Source organism: Pipistrellus hanaki (assembly GCF_964339955.1).
Source record: "Pipistrellus hanaki genome assembly, chromosome: 8".
NCBI lineage: Eukaryota > Metazoa > Chordata > Mammalia > Chiroptera > Vespertilionidae > Pipistrellus > Pipistrellus hanaki.
This window is the reverse complement of record NC_140510.1, coordinates 58515436-58540187: the sequence shown is the minus strand read 5'-3', so window position 1 is coordinate 58540187 and position 24752 is coordinate 58515436. Positions and strand designations below refer to the sequence as shown.

The window sequence follows — 24752 nt, the reverse complement described above, 5'->3', positions numbered from 1 at the left end:
ACCATTAAAGTTAGGTTGATTTTAAAAATATTTAATGATGTGGAAAACACTTTGTTAAACATCTAAAAACTGTACAGCATGTATTTAAAATAAGCATATATCTAATTTAAAAATATGTATAATTAAAAAATAACATTTCTGTGGCAGTAGAAGCTAACTATTGTATGTGAGATGATGGATATTTTTATTTTCATACTTGCTTTTCTATAGTTTCCAAATGTTAAGGCAATAACCATTTATTTGTTTTATAATTTGAAAGAGAAAAAAATGCTACTAAAGAAACATAGGAAAGTGCGTGTTGTAGATGGGAAATCTATATATTACTCTCAAATCTTGTTTGAAACTTATCTTTTCTAGGGGTGACAGACGTTTTGAAAAACCAGGACGAAAAGATGTAGGTAAGCCTTTCTTACTGTTGTGAAGTATTTTTATTTGTATTTCCATGATACTAGTTTTTATTTATTTATTTGTTTGTTTTCTTCTTCTTATTAAGAATTTTAGTAGTTTTTATTTTATTTTACTATTAGAGGCCCAATGCATGAAATTTGTGCAAGAGTAGGCCTTCCTTCCCCCAGCTGCTGGCACTGGCTTCCCTCGAAACCCTGGATTCATCCCGAAGTTCGTCCGCTCTAATTAGCATATTATGCTTTAGTTATTATAGATTATTATTTTTATTGATTTCAGAGAGGAGGGGAGAGGGAGAGAGAGAGAAACATCAACGATGAGAGAGAATTATTTATCGGCTGCCTCCTGCACGACCCCCACTGGGGATCAAGCCTACAACCAGGCATGTGCCTTGACTGGGAATCAAACTGTGACCTCCTGGTTCATAGGTTGATGCTCAATCACTGAGCCGCACTGGCTGGGCCATGATACGGGTTTTTAACATGGCTCCCACATAGGATACATTTATTAAAAATTAACTCAGTTACCTACACCTCTCCAGTAGATGGGGTTGTAGCATTGTTACATTGAAATTTCACGGTCACTTAAGAGCTCTGTTGTATGGAACCAGCGCTATAACATACAATCATTAGGATTTATTTGATTTTACTTTTTAAGTCTGTGTGTTCTCTGCTAGGCATACGTTTTTTTTTTTTTGTTTTTTTTTATTAAGGCTATGTTGTGAACTGAAATTTCAAGTTAGGAATCAGTCTATTCTAGCATCTCAAACGTGAAAAGAGAGAAAATGCTAGAATGTTGGCTTTTGTATAAGAGAGCAAAAGCTAAGATTATGAATGTTCTTACTTTAGTCACTTATTTGTCTGGTCTTTTTTTTTTTTATTAATATATTTTATTGATTTTTTACAGAGAGGAAGGGAGAGAGATAGAGAGTTAGAAACATCGATGAGAGAGAGTCATCAATAAGCTGCCTCTTGCATGCCCCCTACTGGGGATGTGCCCACAACCAAGGTACATGCCCTTGACCAGAATCAAACCCGGGACCTTTCAGTCCGCAGACCGACGCTCTATCCACTGAGCCAAACCGGTTTTCGGCTTGTCTGGTCTTTTTGATATATAATCTTTTTTTCTTGTTTTGAAATGAGAGCAGTCAAAATAAATTGTATATTTAAGTTAGCCACTGAATTAAGACAAACACAGTAAGAGAACAGAATTTCATTATTTATGGTGAATTAATGAGTTTATATTAAAGATCTATAATGTTAAGATGGGCTTTCTGACTGATTAAAGGTACTGTCTTACACACTGCCATTGGTATTATTAATATCAGAGAAAAATTCCAATTCATAGTAACATTATAGTTACAAAAATTACTATACAAATTCCAAATTCCTAGAAATACCAGGCAAGTTCTTCAGGGCATGATTCTGATAGTGGTAAAACATTTCTCAAAAATATATGTTAGATATGCAAATATCATTCACAGACTGATTTACAGAATTTTTTTTTAAAAAAACGAAGTAGTTTTTTAAAACAGTACCACTTTTGCCTCACTGTTTCCATATCAAAACTCATTTTAACATCAGATATTTAAGTTTCTCATTTATTATGATGGCATTAGGAATATAAATAAGGAGCCATTAAATGAGTGTAGCATGAAGAAGTTTGGAACAGACTGGGTAGATAACTTATTGGTAGTTGAATGGCATTACTCATATTGTAGAACAGGGGTGTGCAACATCCGGTGCCCATGAAATCATTTGGTCAGGCCCTGCCAAGGCATTAGGGGTGAGTTAATTAAATGTTTGACCAAAAATAGCAGACTGATTTTAAGTTGATAATTTTGCATGGCCTGAGAATGATGTTAGAAATATCCAAATGGCCCCTTGCAGAAAAAAAGGTTCCCCGCTCTGTTGTAGACTATTGTTGGATAGGTACTATTTTGAGGGATTTTCAGGACCTCTGCTCCCATCCTTGTTTGATTCAATACCTTTCCCAGTGAATGAAGAGAGGTAATGAAGAACAGTTTAGAAAGTACAGGGTTGGGAGTCAGAACATCATGAGTAATCTGAGCTCACAGATATTCAGTAGTATCATAATAAATGGAGCTGGAAATGTTTTACATAATTATTGGGATTAAATAAGTGTGTGAACTAATTTATTCAGTTAATGATTATTGAGTTCCTACTCATATAGTCCTTGTGCTAATGGTAAATAATTATTTCTTTTCACTGGATGACAGTGTTGGTGTGTGATCAGATTTTCAAGTCATTTATGTCTAGAGGGATAGCTATAGAGAGGAATAGTTGGGACTTGGGGTCAGAATTAAGGTGGAACAAAAGACCAGATTTAACAACAGAAAATGCAGTTTTGCATAAACTTCACAATTTAATATCAAGAACAGTTGTATAACAGCAGCCTTCTGGGGAAAGGCACAGCCCTTTTAGCTAACTGCTTGATGTTAATCAGTAGTGCCAGTGTGTCCAAGTACAGCATTTACTAGAACTAAAGTGTCCTCAATGAATCAGGTGATAGAGAGACCCTCTGTATTTTATGATGTCGAGGAAAACTTAAGTATTGTGTTCAGTACTGGAGCCACACCTTGAAAGGATCTATACATTGAAATAGGATCATTGGGCATTTGAAGCCCCGTGGTGGGGAATGCATGAAGGAAATGCGTCTGTTTACATGCGAGGCAAAATTGTGGACAGGACAGAGTAGAGGAGAGTTTATAGGATCACTTTCTGCAAATATTTGTGTTAAGAGAGAAATTTGACTTGATTTGTATGAATCTAATGGGTAGATTTAAGGAGGCAGATATTTGACAGTCTTAAAAAGATCTAATAGAGTTGTCTGAAAATGACTTGGATTGCCTAGTAGTAAGTTCCCTGTCATGGGAATAGCTTGATTTTAATGCTTGAGAGTCATACTTTGGTGGTTTGGACTAGATGAGTATAAAGATCTTTTTATTATTATTTGCCTTTATCACATTTTAACTCTTTAATTCAGTATGGTGATTTTCTCAATCATCCACTGTTAAGAATATAGCCTCTTTTCTTTGCAGAGGCTAAGAAAAAGTATATTTATAAAAAGGTTCCATAAAACTAAGTTGATGTGAAGTGGTTAAGAATATTAAAGAGAGTGCTTCCTACTAAAATATCGGCATCTTCTACAAATACATATTCAAATATATAATAGTGGCTTTTTGATAAGATACTCACTTTCAAGTTATTAACTGTGTTAATTATTTTGAGCTCTTTTTGTAAGAAATCCACTTTTGTTGAAAATATTGTAGATGAAAATATTTGCTCATAATTGTATTTTATACTGTTCAGAAACACAGTACTAAACTAGTTTGTTGGGATACTAATATACTATTGATAAATTGTGAGGTGTCCTATGACATTAAATTAAGATAATTTGAGTACTGAAGATTCCAGAATGATTTTTTAAAAAATTGAAGTTGCTTCTTATTTATGTATTTGCTTCTTATGTGGAAAGAAATGGGTGTAATTAGAGATAACCGGGTAAGAATCAGGCATAACCCTTGTGAACACCCATGGGAGAATGTGGAAAGAAGCCTGTGATAATGGATTCCTATTCAATGGGAATTGATTGCTCCATAGGGGGAGATCAGTTCCAGTGATCATCTTGTATGATTCTGTGAGGATGAAATGAAAAGATGATTAAAAAATATGAAATGGTCCAAATGATACCAATATGTTCACAGCCCAATGTGACACCAGTTAGTGCATTTGGTGTGAAATACTTTGAAGAAGACCAAAAGCAGTTTTTGGTTATTAGGTCTCTGCTGGCATTTCATAATATGGACTTGTATGTAAATAAAACTAGGCCTTATGATTTTCAGTATCTTCTTGTCTTCAATTTGTTGGCACTATCATGGTATATGCATTGATTTCCAGAAGCATGATTTAAGTTGATCTAACATGATCTTCCTGATAATGTATCCAAGATACATTTCTGAGCTCCCAGGTGGTCCAGGTTAGTGAGCTGTGCAGCCAGGAAGTATGAGCTACTATTTCCATCTCCCAGTAATTTCCGCCCTCTTTCTGTTTGCACTCCATTCTCCTGAAATGATAACAGTACCTTTGCAGAAAACTTAATCCTTTATTTATTTATTTTTTTTTGCTAATCCTCACGCAAGGATATTTTTTTCTTTTTTCTTTTTAGGGAGAGTGGCAAAGAGAGGGAAAGACAGAGAGAAACATCGATGTGAGAGAAACACATTGATTGGTTGCCTCCTGTATGAGCCCTGACTAGGGCCTGTGCCAGGGAGAAGCCTGCAACCGAGGTATGTGCCCTTGACTAGAATTGAACCCAGGACCCTTTGGTTCTCAGGCTGACGCTCTTAGAAAACTTAATCCTTAATGTAAAAACCAGTTCTTTTAAGTGAAAGAATTATGATCTGTACTTTTGGAAGCTTTCAACCCCCTAGACCAGTGATTTTCAACTGATGTGCTATGCCATACTGGTGTGCTGCAAGAATTTTTGAAACATGCAATTCTTGACTACTTAGTCAGGGGCACTGACCTCTTTTTGCTTACTTAGATTGTCAAAAGTAAAAAAGACAACTGCTCTAGCCAGGTGACTTGGCTAGTTGGATCATTATCCCATACACCACAAGGTTATGGGTTTGATTTCCAAACAGGGCACATATCTGGGTTGTGGGTTTGATCCCTAGTTGGGGGTCATATGGGAGGCAACTGCTTGATATTTCTCTCCCACATTGATGTTTCTCTCTCCCTTTCTATCTCTCTCTCTCTCTCTCAAAAAAACAAAACAAACAAACAAAAAAACCTAACAGTATAAACATAGGTGAAGATTTAAAAAAAAAAGAAGCAGAAAGAAGAGACACAACAAGACACAGAGAAATGACAACAAGCCAATACAACAGTAGTCATCAGTGCGAATGAATCAGAACTACACCGTTGTGGGATGTTTTTTTTTGTCAGATTGGCAAAAAATATAATACTTTTTTTTTGGTGTGCCTTAGAATTTTAGTAATTAGTTTATGTATGCCATGAAATTAAAAAGGTAGATAAAAGTTTTTTATTGCAGTTCTTAGTTGTCTATTTTTAAAATATTTTAAAAATAGCGTTAGTGTACCAACTAGAGAGGTTTTTTTTTTTTGGTCAGGGTGGGTGCAGGGGTAAGTCATTCTAGTTTTCAGATACAAAGTTAATGTGTAAATAGTGTACTTCAGTGGAGAATTTACTGCATTTATAAGGGAGACTTAGATCCCAGATCTTTCTCATTCCCTTTGTTTTGTCATTTTGGGAAATTTTACTAAACTGTTGTAATTGTGATCTATGAAAGTGACATAGAGCACTTAGGAAAAAACATACCATGTAAATCTTGATATAACTTTTATTTTCACAGGTCAGGTGAATCTTATTACTTTATTATAGAAATAGGAATTACTGCTGTCTAATTGTTACAATAATTTTGGGTCGAAAAAAAATCTGTTGGTCTGGCTAGTACTTAAATTAAGAATACCTAAGATGTTCAAAGAGCCAAAGTTCACAATAATAAGTTTCTGCATCCTTGATATTCTTCTGCTATTACCAGTCTTAGACACTCCAAAATTCTTCTTAATTTCTTTTCCTTTTGGTCAAAGAGGAAAATGTGACTTGCTGCTGGGCCCTGCTCTTCACAACTGCTTGCTTTTACTCAGCTAATATTTATTTCAAGAGCTTATTGCTGCGTGGGTCATCACCAGGAGGGAGGGTTAATCTTTCACTTTTCCCACATAAACCTGAATAAGGGAAATTTCAGAATAGAAGAGCAATCACATCTATTTGAAATTTGATAGGGTGACTTATTTGGTTCTTGTTTTGTTTGAGGACAGTTGGATTTTTTATTGAAATGAAAAGTATATAAAGGAAAGTCTTAAACTGGAAGTGTAAGGAAAAGGGCTATAAAGTAAAAATTGAAGCAGAGAAAGCATAATTTTCAGGGGTATTAGATTTGGAAATAAATAATAGATTTATCTAGTCCAACCTCCTACTGGTGAATAAACACTCATTTTTTGTTTATAGAAAAAACTATTTCAAGTTGGAAACAGGAATTTGGGGTAGAAAATACTTCATTGCCTAATTATTTTTTGCTTTATCTATTGGATACTTTTTCCTAGTTGAATTACATCTAACTAAACCTTTATGTTTATAAAACCTTAAAATATAAATATGTACATTTATGAGTTACTTAGAGCTGTCATTTTTTTATATATGTGTATATATACCATTGAATGGATCATAAGTAGGAAGGGAATATTTTTACTTAGGTTGCAAGCCACTTAGTGAGCATTTTATTATACTTTTTAAATTATTTTATTGTTATGCAGTTAGCTTTAACGTAGATATAATTTTGAATCTCCTTATCAAAAGTACCCCCACAGGTTCCATTTGAGCTGGTGCTTATTTTTTCTAAGCACATTCTTTTTTTCTAATCACATATTCTGCCGCAAATGTATGAACATGTGATTGGGTGTCATGCTCAAATGTCTATGGAGCTATGCATAAATCTATATTTTTGCTGTTTTTCTTATAGAGTTTTGTTATTAGTTGTTAAAATCTAAGGGGATATTATTTCCCCAGTTTTGTAGTATAAAGAACCAAAGGAATGATCTTTGTTGTCTTGAAAAAATAAGTTTTAAAAGGATGTTCACTAAATACTGTGAAATCATCTATCTACTTAGGAAGCTAGGTTTGAAACTAGACTGTTGCTTCAACTTGCAGATGAAAATGAGAGATTCATGGTTGATTTTCTTAGAGCTTAGCTATGTTAAACTTCACTGTCCATTTTACCTCCACCATTGGTATCATACCACATCTTTATAAATTCACCAACATTTCTGTATAAATATGTCATGTTGAGATAACACTGATTTCAGAAGATAACCACAGATACAATCTTTGTAAAGTAGAATGCTATATTTCCAGAATGTGTATTGTTAGATTAGCCATTTTTTATGGGCTTAGGCTCGATGTAATCAGAGAAATGTAATCAGCATTGGAAAAAAAAAAAAAAAAAAAGAACATGAGATAAGATGAAGGAAAAGTAGCTGCATAACTGGCTGGATATATTTAATACATTAAAAAATAGGGTGCTGTGAATACATCTTATTCTGTTAGCCCTGTTTCCGAGATCTGAAAATTGTCAGTGCTTTGTCCATTGATACGGATATCCAGGTCAGTCCTGTTTGGGCTCTTAGAGACCAGAGGAGTTGGGAATTCAGGAACAGTCTTGTCAAAATTCTCCATCTTGATTTGATACTCACCTTTGGAACCTCGGGTCAACAGAGATGCAAAACAGTGGTGTAACATGATCTCAGAGGGTAAGTAGGATGTTCTCCTTTGGCATATTTCTCCAGTGCCTTCTTGCATTGCTGAGAGGAACACAACTAATTCAAAATGGGGAGGATTTTCATGCTGGAGCAGAGTAGCCAGAGGACTCGAAGGTATAATGGAGTGATAGTAGGTTAGTGGGAAGATAAAGAATGGACATTCCTCAGAACTGATGCCGTCAAGGTGGAAGTCCACACTAGTTTGGTAGAGTTCTCCATTTTCTCTTTCCTGATAGAGTATAGCTGAGACCCGAACACTGGTTAGAGGGCTAGGTCGAGTATTGGCCACTTGAAAAATAAGATTAGGTTTGCCATCTAAATGAGTCACTACTGCCATGTCAGTGAAGCGAATTGAGAACGCTCGATTTTTTGGGCGGGCAATCTTCGCCACAAAGGCACCTAAATTAGAAACCATTAAGTTTTTTTTTAGAATGATTACTTTACATGCCAATATGTTTTCTGCATGAGAGTGGTATATCAAATGGGTAATACATTTCTTGGTGCCATGCATTCCAAATAAGTCAGGAATTGAACTCATTAATTTGGATAGTCTTATTTGCCTGAAGAAATTTTGAAAGTGTTCATACACTTTTTTTAAAAAAAAATTATGATTTCAAAATAAATAAGCAAAATTCATTTTGTTACACAGAAATGTAAAACTTTATCCTCTAGTATGTTTCAAAGTCAAAGAATAGTTATTTCCTATATTCCTGCCCTTTAAAAAAAAAAAGTGACAAATTCAGTTTAAGTGCAAACAAATTACCTCAAGCCTACATAGAGATTAATTTCAAAGTAGAATGATTTGGGGTGGGGAAGGGACCATAGATACACTAAAGAATTTTTAACTTTGAAATTTATCTCCATACACATTTTTTTTAAAAAGAAGACTCTGTCTCTAAGGTTATTTCAGAGCATCTTTCAGATGCATCCTTCTTGTTCCTACGAGCTATAGATTAAAGCTTCTTAATTAACTGCTTTTGTGTCACAGGTCTTCTTGGCAGGGAGGTTTATGGAATTATGCTTTAAATTCATACAAATAAGATATGTACCAAAAAATTCAAATATACTGAAATCTGGTTGAGTGTGTTTAAAAAATGTGTTATAGTGCTATGTGTGATTTACTAGTACATTAAATAACAAAATAGTGGTGGATTTAGTACTGTAATGTTGAAGTATTATATAATAGTGTGAATATGAAAATATCTGTGATTTCTGTTTGCATCAAAGTTCTTATTGATGTTATTGTTTTTTTGTTGCCTATATTTATAATCAAAGGAAATACCAAATTTCAGTTAGAAGTTAGTGAAAAAAGATGCAAGTTTTTCTTACCTAAGTTCATAAATCCTCTAAATTTTATCTAATGACTAACCCAGTGTATGAACTCTTATTGTAAAGGTTAAGTGATTTGTTACAGATTGTGGAGCCATTTGTTGGCACACTGGGACTTCATTCTATATCACCCTGCATATAGCCATTGCTTACCTTCTCAGATTATTACCGGGTAGCTTGTTAAGACCAAGGTTTCTTTCTTTTTTTAAAAATTTTTTACTTGTATATATACCACTTATAAAAAGTACATATGCTCTACTTGTTGCTGCATTCTAAGCAAAATTTCATAACCTCTGTGTCTATATTTCTTAGCATTTGCTAAGAATTTGTATACTTATATGTATGTACATACAATGTTGACTTTGGTGCTCTGGACTCACTAGTATTTAATAAACGTTAAAAAAAGGGAACCTAAAGGAGAAAATTCTAGCCAAGTTTAAAATATCAAATTTTTCCATTAGGTAAAATGTCAAAATATGTGCTGATATTTATTCATTTATTTAATGAAATATTTAGCTTCTCTGAAAAGTTTTTCTTAGAGTTGTGTGTGTGTTTTGTGGTTTGTTTGTTTTTGCATAACATGTTGCTGCAAGTTAGTGTCTTTTTTCTTAAGAAGTTCCAATAGGTAAAATTTAGAGTCATATTTTTTATAGTTCCCCCTCTCATTTGTCCCTAGATTCTCTTTTCAATCTCAGACATTACCTGCTAACAATGCAAAGAAATGATTCTAAAGCACAGTTGCTAATTACTGACTATACCCTTTCTAGAACTTTCATACATTTTTTTAAGAACAAAAACAATTACCTGTGATAAAAGCCTCTAGCATGAGGCCTAGGAGCATTTGTATGGCAAGGAGGGCGATTGCACTTGGACAGTCACCACTGGGGAACATGGTACCATAACCAATTGTGAGTTGTGTCTCCAGGGAGAAGGAGAACGCAGCTGTGAAACTGGTGATGTACTTGACACAGATAGTGTGGTTTTCAGGTGGGGCATCATGATCTAGTTCCAGATCACCATTCATCTCAGCTAGCACATACCAGAGCACTGCAAAGACAAGCCAGTGGACAACAAAAGAAGCAGAAAAGACCAACATCATCCAACGCCAGCGCATGTCCATTAGGATTCCCCAAGCATCTCGAAGATAGACAAGACCTCTTTGAGCGCCATCCATTTGAAGTGTGCTGTGGCCATCCTTGGTGACCATCCTTCGGTATCTCTGATTTAGGAGAGGAGCATTAACCTTGCAATTGCTGCCATCCATCTCAGGCTGTAAATCTTTGAAATCAAGGGATTTACAGTTAATGTTAATACATTCTGAGACTCATTCGCTATGCAATTTCTTTGGAATGCTTTCTTGACTGTTGGACAGGCTTTTCCAATCTGCAACTGTCTCTTTTCATAAAGTGGTTAATAATGGTTTGCCTTAGGACCGTGGTTGGCAAACTGTGGTTCGCGAGCTACATGCGGCTCTTTGGCCCCTTAAGTGTGGCTCTTCCACAAAAATACCATGGCCTGGGTAAGTCTACTCTGAAGAAGTGGGATTAGAAGAGGTTTAAGTTTAAAAAATTTGGCTCTCAAAAGAAATTTCAATCGTTGTACTGTTGATGTTTGACTCTTGACTAATGAGTTTGCCGACCATTGCCTTAGGATATCTCTTATTGTTTCCTAGAGTAATTGCTAAAATATTGCTTGGCATTTTAACATTTTCAAATTTCTGAAGGTTGGGATTATGGTTCATGGCTTATTGACACCCCTGTAACTTTCTTACATACTTTTAGACATTGAGTATTTATTAACTTGACTAAAAATTATGTGTAAATAACTACTTTACATAATTATGTAATGATTTATAATTATGGAAAATTCATAATTATAAGAAATGTTAAATATATGTGTTTCTCTGTGTAAATAAATAGAAATCATTTAGAAGTTAAACTGTCTACAAATGTGTTGACACCAAACTTAGTGCTAGGACAAAATTAAACTTTTAACTTTTAAAGTCATAGTTCTAATAAATGCTTTTTAGTTAAAGTTTTACTTGTTTTTGCCACTATGAACTCTTCTTTCCTGGCTGATTAATTGATGCCCTCTTAAAATATTCTCAATGCTGATCATAGGGTAGAGAATTTTTTCTTGGCAAAATAAGGAATTCTAGGTAGATTCCTAGATAATATTAATTTTGAAAGCAAGTAAAGCTTCAAGTTTAATGAACTAAAGTAATCATTACTACATGAAATGGTAATTTAAAAAAGATAATATAGTTAGTTTTTAGCTGTAAACAGTATTTATCAGTGGTTACTCTTCTCTGTGTGGTGAATAGAAATATACTGTATATTTTCTATGTGACCATCTTCGCATCTTGAGACTTGTGTAGAGAGGCTACCAGGAATTGAATGGGAAATGCTGCTTTGCTCCTTGAATACTCCTCTCTTTTTTGCTATAGTTCAGTAGTAGGTATTATATTTGACTCCTTTCTTTGCTTTTTCCTTTAGAAGTAGATGCCCTTGGAAGTATTGCAAGGCACTGTCCTTCTATCTTTTGATTTTTAATGCTTAAGTGGACTAGAGGCATATATACTACTAGACTTAGCTTGCTGTTTAGGTTTACTGGATCCTTTCTATCCTGTGTTGTTGGAATTGAACATTGCCCAGCTGGGTATATACTTTCTCTTTTGTCTTAAGGCTCATTTATCGTTTATTGGTGATATTAGAGACAGTCTCTTATATTTTTTCCATATTTTAGTTACTGATGGAACACTAAAATGACTGATAAACTTATTTAGATTAGGTAGCCATTTCAATTTCATATTATAAATTTTTTTAAAATGTAGGCATTAATGTTTTGTAATTTTTTATTCCTAACAAGTTATCATCATTTTACTTAGTATATATATTTTCCTTGCCACAGCTATTTAATGACTCATTTTGCTAGATTCTTTAAATGTTTTAGGAGTCCTGCTCTCTGCCTTTTTGAAAATAATACAACAACTGTGAATAGGCATTCTGCTACAGGCTTTTGTAATTAGAATTATCTCTAATTCTTTGGTATTTCAGCAAGATAGACATTATTATCCCATTTTACAGATGAAGTCACAAGGAGCAGGCAGATAAAAGAAATGTACACAGGCAGATGGGGGCCTTGGATTATTTGAATTATTAACCAAATCTGTCTAATTTCACAGCTGGTGGTTTTTTGTGTGTGGTTTGTTTTTTTTTTTCTACAAGATCTCTATTTAGAAAGTTTGGTGAAATGAAAGTCTCCCAAGTTAATTGGTATTACATTCACAAAAAGTCTGACAGCAGATGTTTTATTATCTTTAGTAGATGCTCTGTTTGTTGTGTGCCCGGAATCATATCTAACACTTCACTTGTATTAACTTATATGAAGCCAATAGCCAATGCCTGGCCAGAGTACCTTCTCTGTGTGGGGAACGCCCAGACTGTGGGCCATGTAAGCTCTGCCAAGGCATTAGGGGTGAGTTAATTAAATGTTTGACCAAATTAGTATTATTTGCTTTACTGTAATTAATAAATTTTTTTACTTTCACAGTAAAAGTACCATTAGTATGCACATTTTACAGATAATGAAACTAAGGCACAGTTAGTTTCCTAAGATCACCAAAGTAGTAAGTAATGGTGAATCCTATACCAAGTCCATAGTTCAGAGTTAGTGCTATATTGCCTCTTTGGCCCTGGTTAGCCTTCATAAAGAAACACAATGTTTTATTTAACAAATTTTGAGCCACTACAGAATATTTGTTTTTCAGGAATGTTTGCTTAGGTTCAGACCTATGATTTGCAGGCAAAAAAATATATTTTCATTTAAGGAAGACACATTGCAAGATTTGTAGATTAGTACAATCAGAATTACTGCATAGTCAGTCTAGGATTCTGCAGACTAGTAGAATTAAAGCAAAATGTGGAGAGGAGAGTTTTTTTTTTATATGGCATTGCCAAATTTGTGTTTTGCCAGATAAGAAAATAATTTTAAAAATATATTATAATTTTATTAAAGACATTTTGACACTTGAAGAATGTCAGAACCATTGCATGGTTCTGTATCGTCCATGGCATTGTTCTTTACTCTTTCTTCCTGCCTGTGTGAAAATGTCCATTGAGGAACTTTACACTAGTGCTTATTCCACTTGGGGAATCACTGATTGCTTTTTGTTTCACAGTAATTTTTGGGTAGGGAGAAATCTACATGATTCTTTTTGATTTTCTTAAAAAGTTTTTTTTTTTTTTTTTTTTTTTTTACTTCAGAGAGAGAGGGATAGAAGCATCAATGAGGAGAGAGAATCATTGATCAGCTGCCTCCTACACACCCTACACTGAGGATCAAGCCCACAACATGGGCATGTGCCCTGACTGTGAATCAAACAGTGACTTCCTAATTCATAGGTCGATGCTCAACCACTAAGACGTGCAGGCCAAGCAGTTCTTTTTAATTTTCAACCTGCTTTGTTCTAAAATTCATTACCTGGGAGATAGCCTTTCTATTCATACTATAGCTAATAATTATTCTCATTTCGGCCTTTTCAGAATTGTTACGTATAGCACTCATGCTCTAGGCCAGTGTTGGGGAATGCCCAATCTGTGGGCCATGTAAGCCCTGTGAAGTCATTTGGTCTGGTCCTGCCAAAACATTAGGGGTGAGTTAATTAGATGTTTGACCAAATATAGCAGGCTAATTTTTAAGTTGGTAATTTTATATGGCCCATGAATGATGATATAAATATCCAAATGGCCTTTGGCAGAAAAGAAGTTTCCTACCCCTGCTCTAGGCTTTTATAATTTTATTTTTTCTCTCTTGCAGCTAAATAACTATACATACATTGAAAAATCTTTGGAAAGGAAAATCAAAAAGCTAATATCAGAGCAGCAAAGCAATCTTGCTAGATCGTGTTGCAGAGTGGAATAGTTGAGGAAGTAAGATTTTCATTTCTGCCTAACAGATTACCCTGTATGACTCCATTCTTTGGACTCATGTATTCACTAAGTGTAGTACAAGGAAGACAAGATGGGGAATCTAGCTGGCCAGTTTCTGGCTGTGTTGATTACATAGCTTTGTCAGTGTGGGAAAGCCACCCAATTTCCTTGGCCAGGATTCTTTATATTAAAAAGGGAAAGAAGAGGGTATTAAATAACATGATACTTAAAAACCCTACATGTTTGTAAACTTATTACCATTTCCCTAGGCTGATAGGTTTTCTCTATTAGTGTCTGATGGATAGATGTTATGTTTATGCTATTAAATTCCAAGTAATTTTCATATCCCTATAAGCACACAATGTGTTTTTTAAATTTTATTTTTAAATTATATTAGTTTTAGGTATACAACATAGAGATTAGGCATTTATATACCTTACGAAGTGATGACCACAATAAGGTTAGTAACCATCTGTCACCCACCAAACATTATTACAGTATTATTGACTACAATATACTTATTCCCTATGCTGCGTTATTATATCCCCGTGACTAACTTTGTAATTGGCAGTTTGTACTTCTTAATCTCTTCACCTTTTTGCCCATTTCCCCCACATGCTTCCCTCCTGGTAACCATCAGTTTGTTCTCTGTATCTATGAATTTGTTCATTTGTTTTGATTGTATTTATCTTGATCCCAGTAGGAAGTAAAATTGGAGATTGGGAAGGTTTGCTTGTGTTGCTGTCTGCGGCTGTAACATTTGTGCCCACTCTTTGGTGGAAAAATACAGTGCTTTATACAAATGGTAGTTTGGCTGCTTCATTGGTCATCAAAATAATGGATTTATTCTACTCATTAGATTATAGCTTTAAAAACTGTCTTTTATTAACATGTTGTAATGTAGTAGTATAATTCCTATTAAACAGTGTAGATGCAGGCTATAACAACAAATGTTAAATGATTACAGTATTACTATGTATTTTTTCACATCTGGTAGAAACACTTTAAGACCTTATAGGGAGTCTTAAAATTGTCTTTCTTGTCCCTCCATAATTAGGGCAAACAGTGTGAGTTCTAACTCTATTATATAAGCCCTGAGAGTCTTTTAAATTCTTATTTGCAGAAACATCTACTTCCAGTAATCCATGCTTAAAACATGGATTAAAAAATTAAAAACAAAGTTTTTCTTTTTGTCATTTGTTTTTATATGCTCATTTGGGTTTCTTTAATCCCTTTCAAAAGAAAAAGATACATTTTGTTAAAAGTTGCTAAAATTTTTTTAGGGTTTTTCCTCTTCTCATTTCTATATTATAATGGAGAATTATTATACATTTAATAAAACAATTAAGAAAATTTACAGTAATGCTTTCAGTCGGATCTATTATTCCATTTCAAAAATTTAAGGAAAAAGAATAAATAACCTTAATGTATGTTTTAAAACTCTTTTGGCAATATCTAGCTCTGTCCCTATTTGCCAGATTTTCTTTCTCTGTTTCCCTTTAAAGAAAGAAATAAGAATGAATATTATTTCATGTACTCACCAGTTGTTTTGTTGGGTCAGACTATATGCACAGGTAGGTCTTGAGGAAACAAAGTCAGCCTTTTTGATGAGGTAATTTACAAGTCTAGTTTGTAGGTTCTCTTCTTGGACTGGGTTTACAGTTCACATTCCTCTTGTTTATAATGTGTGGGGGTTGGTTTCAGCTGAAGCTGATGTGATTGGTCACTTAGTCTGCAGGGGGGCCAATTAGTTCTGATCATGTGGAAAAGAATGCTGGTTTATTAGGAGGTCTTTCTTTACTCAACACAAACCTTAACAACTCTGGTTAAAGCCTCCAGAACTGACTTGGAGAAGGGGTGCATTTTTTCCCTCTAATCTGGACCGGTTTTTAGTAAGTTTGCATAATCTTACTTAAGAATTTATTTAAAAGTTCAAAGGGATAAAATTCCCTACAAGATTTCCTTTCAGACGTCTTTCCTTATATAGCATGTGGAAGTGTGAGGTATTTCCTTTACTAATCGTTTTCCCCCTCCATTTCTTTGGGGAAGATATCCTTGGATAGGGACTTTTAGGTATGAACTAATTAATTTATTTTTACCAGTTTTCATATACCATCTCATCAGATTGGCTGTCACTAACTCTAGAACTAGTAATACAGGTAATTTAGTTACCTGAAATCTTTCTTGGGTGTGGCAAGGAGGCAGACTTTTTTTTTTCTTTTTAAGGCTATGTACAGAGACCTTGAATAAGAATAAACTTTTCTGGTGCATTGTACTTATCTGTAAAAAACACATCTGTGTGAAAAACTGAAAAATTGTCTTAAGGCATGCTTTAGTGATGTTTAGGAGATGTTTCCCTGAGAAATATGATGACATGCATTAAGTCATAGTATTCGGAGTTCAGAAAATTTAATTTAACATCTATATAATGTTTAACTGAAAGCATCTGTGAGATTTAAACTTTAAAATAAGCTGTGGGATGGCTTTGTATAATATAATACCTTACTGAGCAATACTTTTCTCCACTTCCATTAGCTGCTGATTTAAAAACTTTGATCAAATGTCACATGTAAGAGGATATTAGAAACAAAGGCTGCGATTATTCAAAGTAAAATCATGGAAGGCCTGCTGGGAAAATTAATAATGTAGACCAATATAATGCTACTTAGAAAGTAAAATCCGCCTTTGTAGATTCCTTCCCCGCTCCTCACAACTAAAAAAATATATTAATTCCTTCTTTGTTTTATTAATGCCAAACATTTCAATACAAGTTCAGACACAGCATTGGAAACTATGACCTTCAGAACTAGAGAAGGTAAAGCATAAAGGAATGACTTGTGATGTGATGTTGGTTTCCTGTCTGTGCTGGTAGGAATTATACTTGATATCAATTGCCAGTTAATGGTGTCCTTTTTGGGGGGGGAGGAGGGGAGGGAAAAAAGAGGGGAGGTAAGCCAGAGTAAATACAGTGTAACATTGCCTTTCAAAAAGGCGAAGTATTAGTGTATGTATCTGCCATGTGTTTTGAATAGCGGTTATAGCAAGCAAGATAGTTAAGGATTTTACCAAACTTAGAAGCCTCTTTCCATAATAAAGGAGTGAGCAAAAGTAGGTTTACAATTGTTTATATGGAGAATGATACAATTAATAACACAAGAATGAACTTGTGTATACTCACAAATATGAGCCTACTTTTGCCCACCCCTATATTGAGGGGAAAAAAATGATTTGGTAAAATGATCATCAAGAACTGTCTTAAGTGAAAAACTGTATTAGTTTCTGGATTTTTATAATTTGAGTTTGCTATGGTCTGTACACAGTGATTCCTAATTGCTAACTGTATGGATAATGTAATCAGTTTTGGAGTTCTACTCAGGAGCACAGCACTCCCATTATAATAGCCTGAGCAGTTAAATTCATTTCTGATTGAGTTGCCAGATTAGCTGAGATGAAACTGATTTTGGAACAGATGATATGCCAGTTTCATTCTAATACAGGGCCCTCTCTTCCAGTCAGAATTAGTCATTCTCATTGGTGATAGCTCTGAAACATTTATGAATGAACAAATGCTAGTTATCTGTTGATTTATTTTTTATTCAAATTTTAATGATTAAGCAAGGTGCCAAGACCAGGCAGGTTATTCTTTATTAAATTCAGTTCTCTATCCCTGAAGGTGTTGGATTTTTTTCTTTTTCTTTTTTTGGCTGAAGTAATTCAGGATATAATCCCAAACCATGCCACCTTGTTCTTGAAAACAACAAAATCTTTAGTGGAGTGCAGTGTTCTGCTTGTATGCAAATAATCTCCCAACTTCAAAACTTTCGTAGCCCTGGCTCCAATGTTCCTTCTTACGTAGGGCACTTAGCTTTTTTAAAAGGTGCCTCCTGTCTTTCCAGCTCTGCATTCTCGCTCACCTGATTGTCTCCCCAGATAGTTCAGGCTGTGTCTGCGTGTACACCAGCAGGGGACTAAGCAAGAAGATTTTAGGGATATGGAACACATTCAAACCACATGAGATGCCTTTTCAAAGAGATTCTGAGAATGCTGCAGCCCCTTCTGTTTATTCCTTCTAGCAAGGAGCTGCTGTGTCTCCAGGACCCATGCTCACCAGTGAAGCAGATGGTTTCCTTTCGGGGGTTAAGATGGGAAAAAAGTTGCAAATCTTTGAATATAGAATTTAACCTACTCACTTCTAGCCACCATGAGTTTTATTTACAAGTAATTGTGAGGGGGGAAAGTAGATACTAACACCTGGGTGGGATTCCCTTTCACTGTTTCTCTAGCATTAGAAAATATTTTTAGTGTTGATCAGAGACTATACATCTGAATAGAGGAATACAAAGTTACTCGCTAGAAAAATTTGCACATAAACAAGCTTCAAAGTCTGTCCCATAATTCCACTTTTGCTTTTGGAGTTTGGGCACTTGTAAGTTCCAAGTCTCACAGCTGTAGATTTTGTTGGCTGAGAGCCTCCTTGCTCCATCTGAAGTTTTCCATAAACACCATGTTTGGCCGTGTGTCAAACATGCACACAGGTGCCCTTTTACTGCTCTTTCTCCTTAGGAAGTCTATTCAATCAGACCAGACTAAAACCAATAGTGTGTTTTAATTTAATCTTATTTTTAGAAGAATCCTGTTGAGAATACTTTAAAACAGAAACAAGTATTCATTGCCATTGGGGAAACTATTTAGAAACGAAGTACCTTTGTATTTTAGTACCTTTTATACATCTTGAATTACTGTGATGTAAGAACAAACATGTATTGCACAATACAGTTTGCTCACAAAAATGGTCGTGTTTGTTACGTTGAATAGAAAATACACATTTTAAATTTGTGCTTACCTTTTGGAAGTCATAGATACCCTTATGACTGACAAAAACCTTGGACCCTTTTCCCTGAAAAAAGAAAAAACATGCTAGCGCAAATGTGCTTTCAGTTCAAGGATTCATAGCCCCAAGCTCATGTACTGACTCGAACTTAGCAATACTTGGTTCAGGCATTAATTTTCAAATTATTAAATTGCATTTACTTTAAGATCTTGTTTAAAAATTAATCTGTTAAGATTTTTAAAAGAAGCCAACTAAAATATTGTTACTCAATTTTGTCATTTAGGGTCTGTATGCACAAGTGTCTCAGTGAAACCACCTGATTTTACTAGTACATAACACTAGCCCAACATCCTTTGATGTTGTAAAAGGAGGAAAACTTTGATTTTAAATGCTAAGGCCATGTTGGTGCCCCTCACTCTTTTTAGCCCTGGTCACTATGAAATCTTAGAATAATTTAGACATAAAGGAACTTTAGATATTATCTTCTAAGTTGCCCATGAATGACTTTAATATTTATCCTAATTTAAAGTTGTATCAGTAATATACAGGGATGGGCAAAAGTAGGTTTATTATTGTGAGTACACAAAACAGAGTTAATAAAGCTGTTGTAATAATCATAACCTATATGTCTTCTTCCATCTCTACTTTTGCCCATTCCTGTACAAATATATATATATTTTTTAACTCAAATTATACAGGTGAAGTTCTCTTTGATACCTCCACTCTCCACCCAGATTTATACAAGTACAAGTCTCTTGTAATCATTTAGGTTATAAAGGACTTATTTTAATGTTTTAGATAAATTGGAAAGTATATTTTAATTTCTAAAAATACATTTTTATTGATTTTTAGAGAGATAGGAAGGGAGAAGGAATCTCTCTTAATGTCCAATGAAAGAAGTTAGAGAGAGAGAGAAATACCAATGAGAGAGAAATATTGTAGATCAACTGCCTCTTGCATGTCCCCTACTGGGTATCGAGCCCACAAACCTGGGCATGTGTCCTGACTGGGAATCCAACTGGTGTTCTCTTGGTTCCTGGGTTGACGCTCCTGTTTATTCCTTAGCCACACCGGCCGGACTGGAAAGTATATTTTATTAGATGGTGCTTGAAGTTATTTTTTCCTTTCAAAATAATTTCTAGAGTGAAGTGTTTACATTGAATAAGTTGGACTTAATATTTTTTCAGAGGTATATATTATTTCTGCTAGAACATTTAATAAGTTTAGTTCCATCTTCTCCCTTTTAGAGATGTTAACTGTCCCCACATTGTTCTATGCATAGTATATTTATTGCCCTTTTAGAGTTCATTAGATTTAGATCTAAGATATTTCTCTTCCTACTTTAGTTTTTCTAGAATTTCTGACTGCTTCTGATGGGTTTAACTTGTGAGTAAACCATGGATTAGGAGTTTTGACACCTATGTTCTATTTCTGATTTGGTCACTACTCAGCTCTGTGACTTTGGGAATCTTCCTATAGGTATCCTTTTCTTATAGGAATTAGAGGTGACAATGTTTGACTTAAACTCTGTGTTTACTTATAAGGATCAGTGTATTTTGTAAACTGTAATGTAAATGTCATTTATTTACTGTGTGTTCTTGGACTGTAGACCAGGAGGCTAGATGCCATGTCTAAGTCTCTTCTTTATTTTCAGTCCTATATCTTCATTTATGTTTGTCCACAGAGAAGGTACTCATATTAATGTTTATGGAGGTTTAAGTAAAACACACCAAAAAATGGTAAAGTGTATTATTTCTCTGGAAAAATATTTGGTACTACTTATTGAAGTTGAATATACCTATGACACGGCAATTTCACTACTAGGTAAATACCAACAGAATGCAAATGTATGCTCATCAAATTTCATATCTATAAATGTTCATAGCAGCACAATTCATAATAACAAAAAACAAGAAACAACCTAAATCAGCAGTATAGAAGAATAATATATTGTGGTCTATTTATACACTGAGATCCTTTACAGCAGCACAAAAGAACAAGCTTCTGTTGTCTGTGGCAATGTGGATGAATCTCTCTTAATATCCAATGGAAGAAGCTTCACATTAAGAAATATTCTATTTTTATAAAAAGTTTTAAAACTGGCAAAATTAATTTTTGGGTATAGAAATCAAACTAGTGCTTAATTTGGGAAGAGCTAACTGGATGGTTGGGAGGAGATGAAGGCTTTTGAGAGTCCCTGGTATTCTTTTGCTTTTTAAAAATCTTAGGTGGCAGTTATGTGGATATATTTGCTTTATGAAAACTTTCAGTTGTACATTTATGATGTGTGTACTTTTTTTTTTTTAAATATATTTTATTGATTTTTTACAGAGAGGAAGGGGGAGAGATAGAGAGTTAGAAACTTTGGTGAGAGAGAGTCATCGATCAGCTGCCTCTTGCACACTCCCTACTGGGGATGTGCCCGCAACAAGGTACATACATGCCCTTGACCAGAATCGAACCCGGGACCCTTCAGTCCCCAAGCCGACGCTCTATCCATTGAGCCAAACTGGTTTCGGCTGATGTGTTTACTTTTTGATAAGAATGTTATTCTTTAATAATGAGTTTTTTAAAAAAGATAGGGGGAGGAGATAGTCGAGTCCATTTAAAAGTTCTTGAATCTTTTTCACTCTTCTATTTAAAAAAAAATAAATATATATATATATATATTATTGATTTTTCACAGAGAGGAAGAGAGAGGGATAGAGAGTTAGAAACATCAATGAGAGAGAATCATCGATCAGCTGCCTCTTGCACACCCCCTATTGGGGATGTGCCCGCAACCAACGTACATGCCCTTGACCGGAATCGAACCTGGGACCCTTCAGTCCACAGGCTGACGCTCTATCCACTGAGCCAAACCGGTTCCGGCCTCACCCTTCTATTTTGAAAATGACAGTAATCTCTGAAGGTGGAAATCCACCTACTTTGCACTTACATATGGGGTTGTTTTGGCATGTCAGAATTATATTATTCTGGTTTTCTTTTGCTTACCAGAAAAGTTGTCATGTAGATCTTTCTATGACTTTTAGTCCTTATGTAATATTTGAAATACCAAAACAGTGTAGTACGGTTTTTAAGAGTTATTTTGTGGAAACAGGCACTCTGTAACAAAATCTGAATTTCTTTGTTACAGAATTTTTACAAAGCTAGTGTTTATGTACTAGTAAAATCAGGTGGTTTCACTGAGATACTTGTGCATACAGACCCTCTTTCAAATTAGGAGTTGGGTTTTCTGTACTCAAGGTGTAGAGATCAGAATTAGAGTCAGAATTCAAAAACAGGTCTAGCCCTAGCCTGTTTGGCTCAGTGGGTAGAGCATCAGCCTACAGACAGAAAGATCCTGGGTTTGATTCTGGTCAAGGGCACATGCCCAAGTTGCGGGCTCGATCCCCAGTGCGGGGCATGCAGGAGGCAGGCGATCAATGATTCTCTCATCATTGATGTTTCTATCTCTCTCTCTTCCTCTCTGATTAAAAAAAAAGTAAAAATAATAAGATAAAATCAGGTCTAGTGACTCCCAGATCTCCTTTTTTTTTTTTTGGTAGCGTGCTTCAGAATTTCCCCTCAAATCCATTTTGGTACGAGAAATGGCATAAGTAGCCAATAAACTTTATGTGATATAGGTTTCCCTACAGGTTAAGAATTATAAGATAGTAAGTAGAAAAGCTAGATTTTTTTTTGTCCTGTCGTTTCCCTACTTTTTTTTTTTTTTTTTAACCTATTCTGTCTTTATATTTTTCTTATTCCTAGATACAAATATGAAAAGTATATTTAGGACTTGACAGTTACAAAGGTAAAGAAGCTGTTAGTTTAGAAAAAAGTGCAAACAATTCACATAAAAGGAAATAAAGTCAGTACATAATATGAAAAATTCCTATTTGAGCCACATTAGCATATCATTTTACAGCTATTTTGGAGAAGAAATAGTTTAAAAAAAAGAAAAAGAAAAAGTAGAACACGTATATACACAAGCCCTGGCTGGGTGGCTCAGTTGGTAGTGTTTTGCCTAGCAAATAATTGTACCCCCATTCCAAGTTATTTTATCCTTTAAAATAATCTTAATTCTTAATTAAGAATTATTAGAAACATAACAACCATTTGGACAAATAGGATGTTGAATCTTAATCTAAATGCACTGTAAGAGGATGACCAAAAATGAAATTTCTTCATTTTCAGAGGCCACTGTACAGTCCCCACTCTCCCCTCCCCCCACCCCACACACCGCTTTTAGTATGGTTCAATGAAAAGAATTAAAGTTGTCACTGAGAGAATATGTAACTCTTTTTTCTTTTTTTTAATATGAACAATAAGAATTTATTTAAAAAAAGAAATGATTAGTATCATCAAAACAAGTATAAACTTCATAAATTGTTTCTAGTTAACAGCAATAATTTTGATTATCTGTTTTTAATTGGTTGATTAGCACAGTATGTGCTAAAGCCTCAGGTACAACATGAAAGCTGTAATAAAATCTGTAAGCCATCCATTAAGGGGACTTTGTAACTCTTATTGTTATAAACTGAGAACATCTGTGTATGTTCTGGATTTTCTTTAAAAAATATATATATTTTATTGATTTTTTTACAGAGAGGAAGGGAGAGGGAGAGTTAGAAACATCAGTGAGAGAGAAACATCGATCAGCTGCCTCTTGAACACACCCTACAGGGATGTGCCTGCAACCAAGGTATATGTCCTTGACTAGAATCGAACCTGGGATCCTTCAGTCTGCAGGCCAATGCTCTGTCCACTGCGCCAAACCTGTTAGGGCTATGTTCTGGATTTTCAACTAAATTTCAGATTTTATGTAATCTGTTGTGAATTAATATGTTAGTGCACGTGGGATAGTGCTAAGAATTTGCGCGATTTAGAATTGTCTTTTGAAAGTACCAATTTAGTTTACTTAGTATTGTCTTTTATCCTTAATGTAGCTCTTGAATTGCATAAAGTTAGACATAGCTTAGCTTTGAATTCTATTCAAAAGCAATTTGTTGTATGTCTGTAATATATGAGGTGCTAGAATAAATGAAATCTTATATGTAGCTCATAGTCTCTACTTTTGAGTTTACAATCTGTTTTGGATATTTACAGTTATCTTGTTTGGGCAGAATCACCAGAAGAAGTTGGTTAAATTAAGTTATAGCATATAATTAAAAATATTATATGACTTAAAAAGAACACCTATATGCTGGTTAAGGAAGGATTGCCAATCTACACAGTTTGTGCAAACAGCAAGAGTATAAGACAACATGCATAACATTCTAAGGGGATTGGTATGTAGTGTGAATGAGGGATCTTATATATGTGCAAAAGTATAGCTGTGGACAGTTTTGGTAGCACTTTATAAAAAACTTGAAGGAGGTGTCTTATGTAGGGGAAGGTTGATTTACTTTTCATTGCATGCCCTGTTTTTAATGCATGCATTTATTTTTGTTTAAGAAATATTTGCCCTATCTATGAACATTCAGCTTTAAGAAATGTGCCTAATAATTCATGCATATATCCATATTTATTTTATTTACACTGCCTAAACATTGCAATGGACATATTTGCAGAAAAGCTTTTTTTGAGCAGCCAAGTCTGTTTTCAAATTCTCACTGGCTGAGGCTCATGTTTCTTATTTTCTTTACAGGGAGACCAAACTTTGAGGAAGGTGGGCCAACGTCAGTGGGGAGGAAGCATGAATTTATACGTTCAGAAAGTGACAATTGGCGTATTTTTAGAGAAGAACAAAACGGAGAAGATGAAGATGGAGGTTGGCGATTAGCTGGATCAAGAAGGGATGGAGAGAGGTGGCGGCCTCATAGTCCTGGTAAGAATTCTATTGAGGATTTGGTGGAAATTGTTAGGATGTTAGTGGGAAAGATAAACTGTTTTTTTGTTTGTTTGTTTG

At 34.7% G+C, this 24752-nt stretch overlaps 2 protein-coding genes across 8 annotated transcripts in view; one reads left to right on the top strand and one right to left on the bottom strand.

Moving 5' to 3' along the window:
• Positions 1 to 24752, top strand: part of GIGYF2 (GRB10 interacting GYF protein 2) — a 123517-nt gene that overhangs the window by 51032 nt on the left and 47733 nt on the right. For all 7 annotated transcript variants that reach the window (XM_084891748.1, XM_084891747.1, XM_084891746.1 and 4 more), the window contains 2 exons: positions 358 to 398; positions 24492 to 24671. In XM_084891748.1, coding sequence (XP_084747874.1) covers positions 358 to 398; positions 24492 to 24671 — 221 coding nt within the window. The remainder of the gene's footprint in view (positions 1 to 357; positions 399 to 24491; positions 24672 to 24752) is intronic.
• On the bottom strand, positions 5773 to 15680 carry KCNJ13 (potassium inwardly rectifying channel subfamily J member 13). Its single transcript, XM_084891848.1, has 3 exons — positions 15570 to 15680; positions 9902 to 10375; positions 5773 to 8167 (listed from the first exon to the last, which is right to left on the bottom strand). Exons 2-3 carry the CDS (start codon positions 10359 to 10361, stop codon positions 7545 to 7547), a joined length of 1083 nt encoding a protein of 360 aa, XP_084747974.1. The 5' UTR covers positions 10362 to 10375; positions 15570 to 15680; the 3' UTR covers positions 5773 to 7544.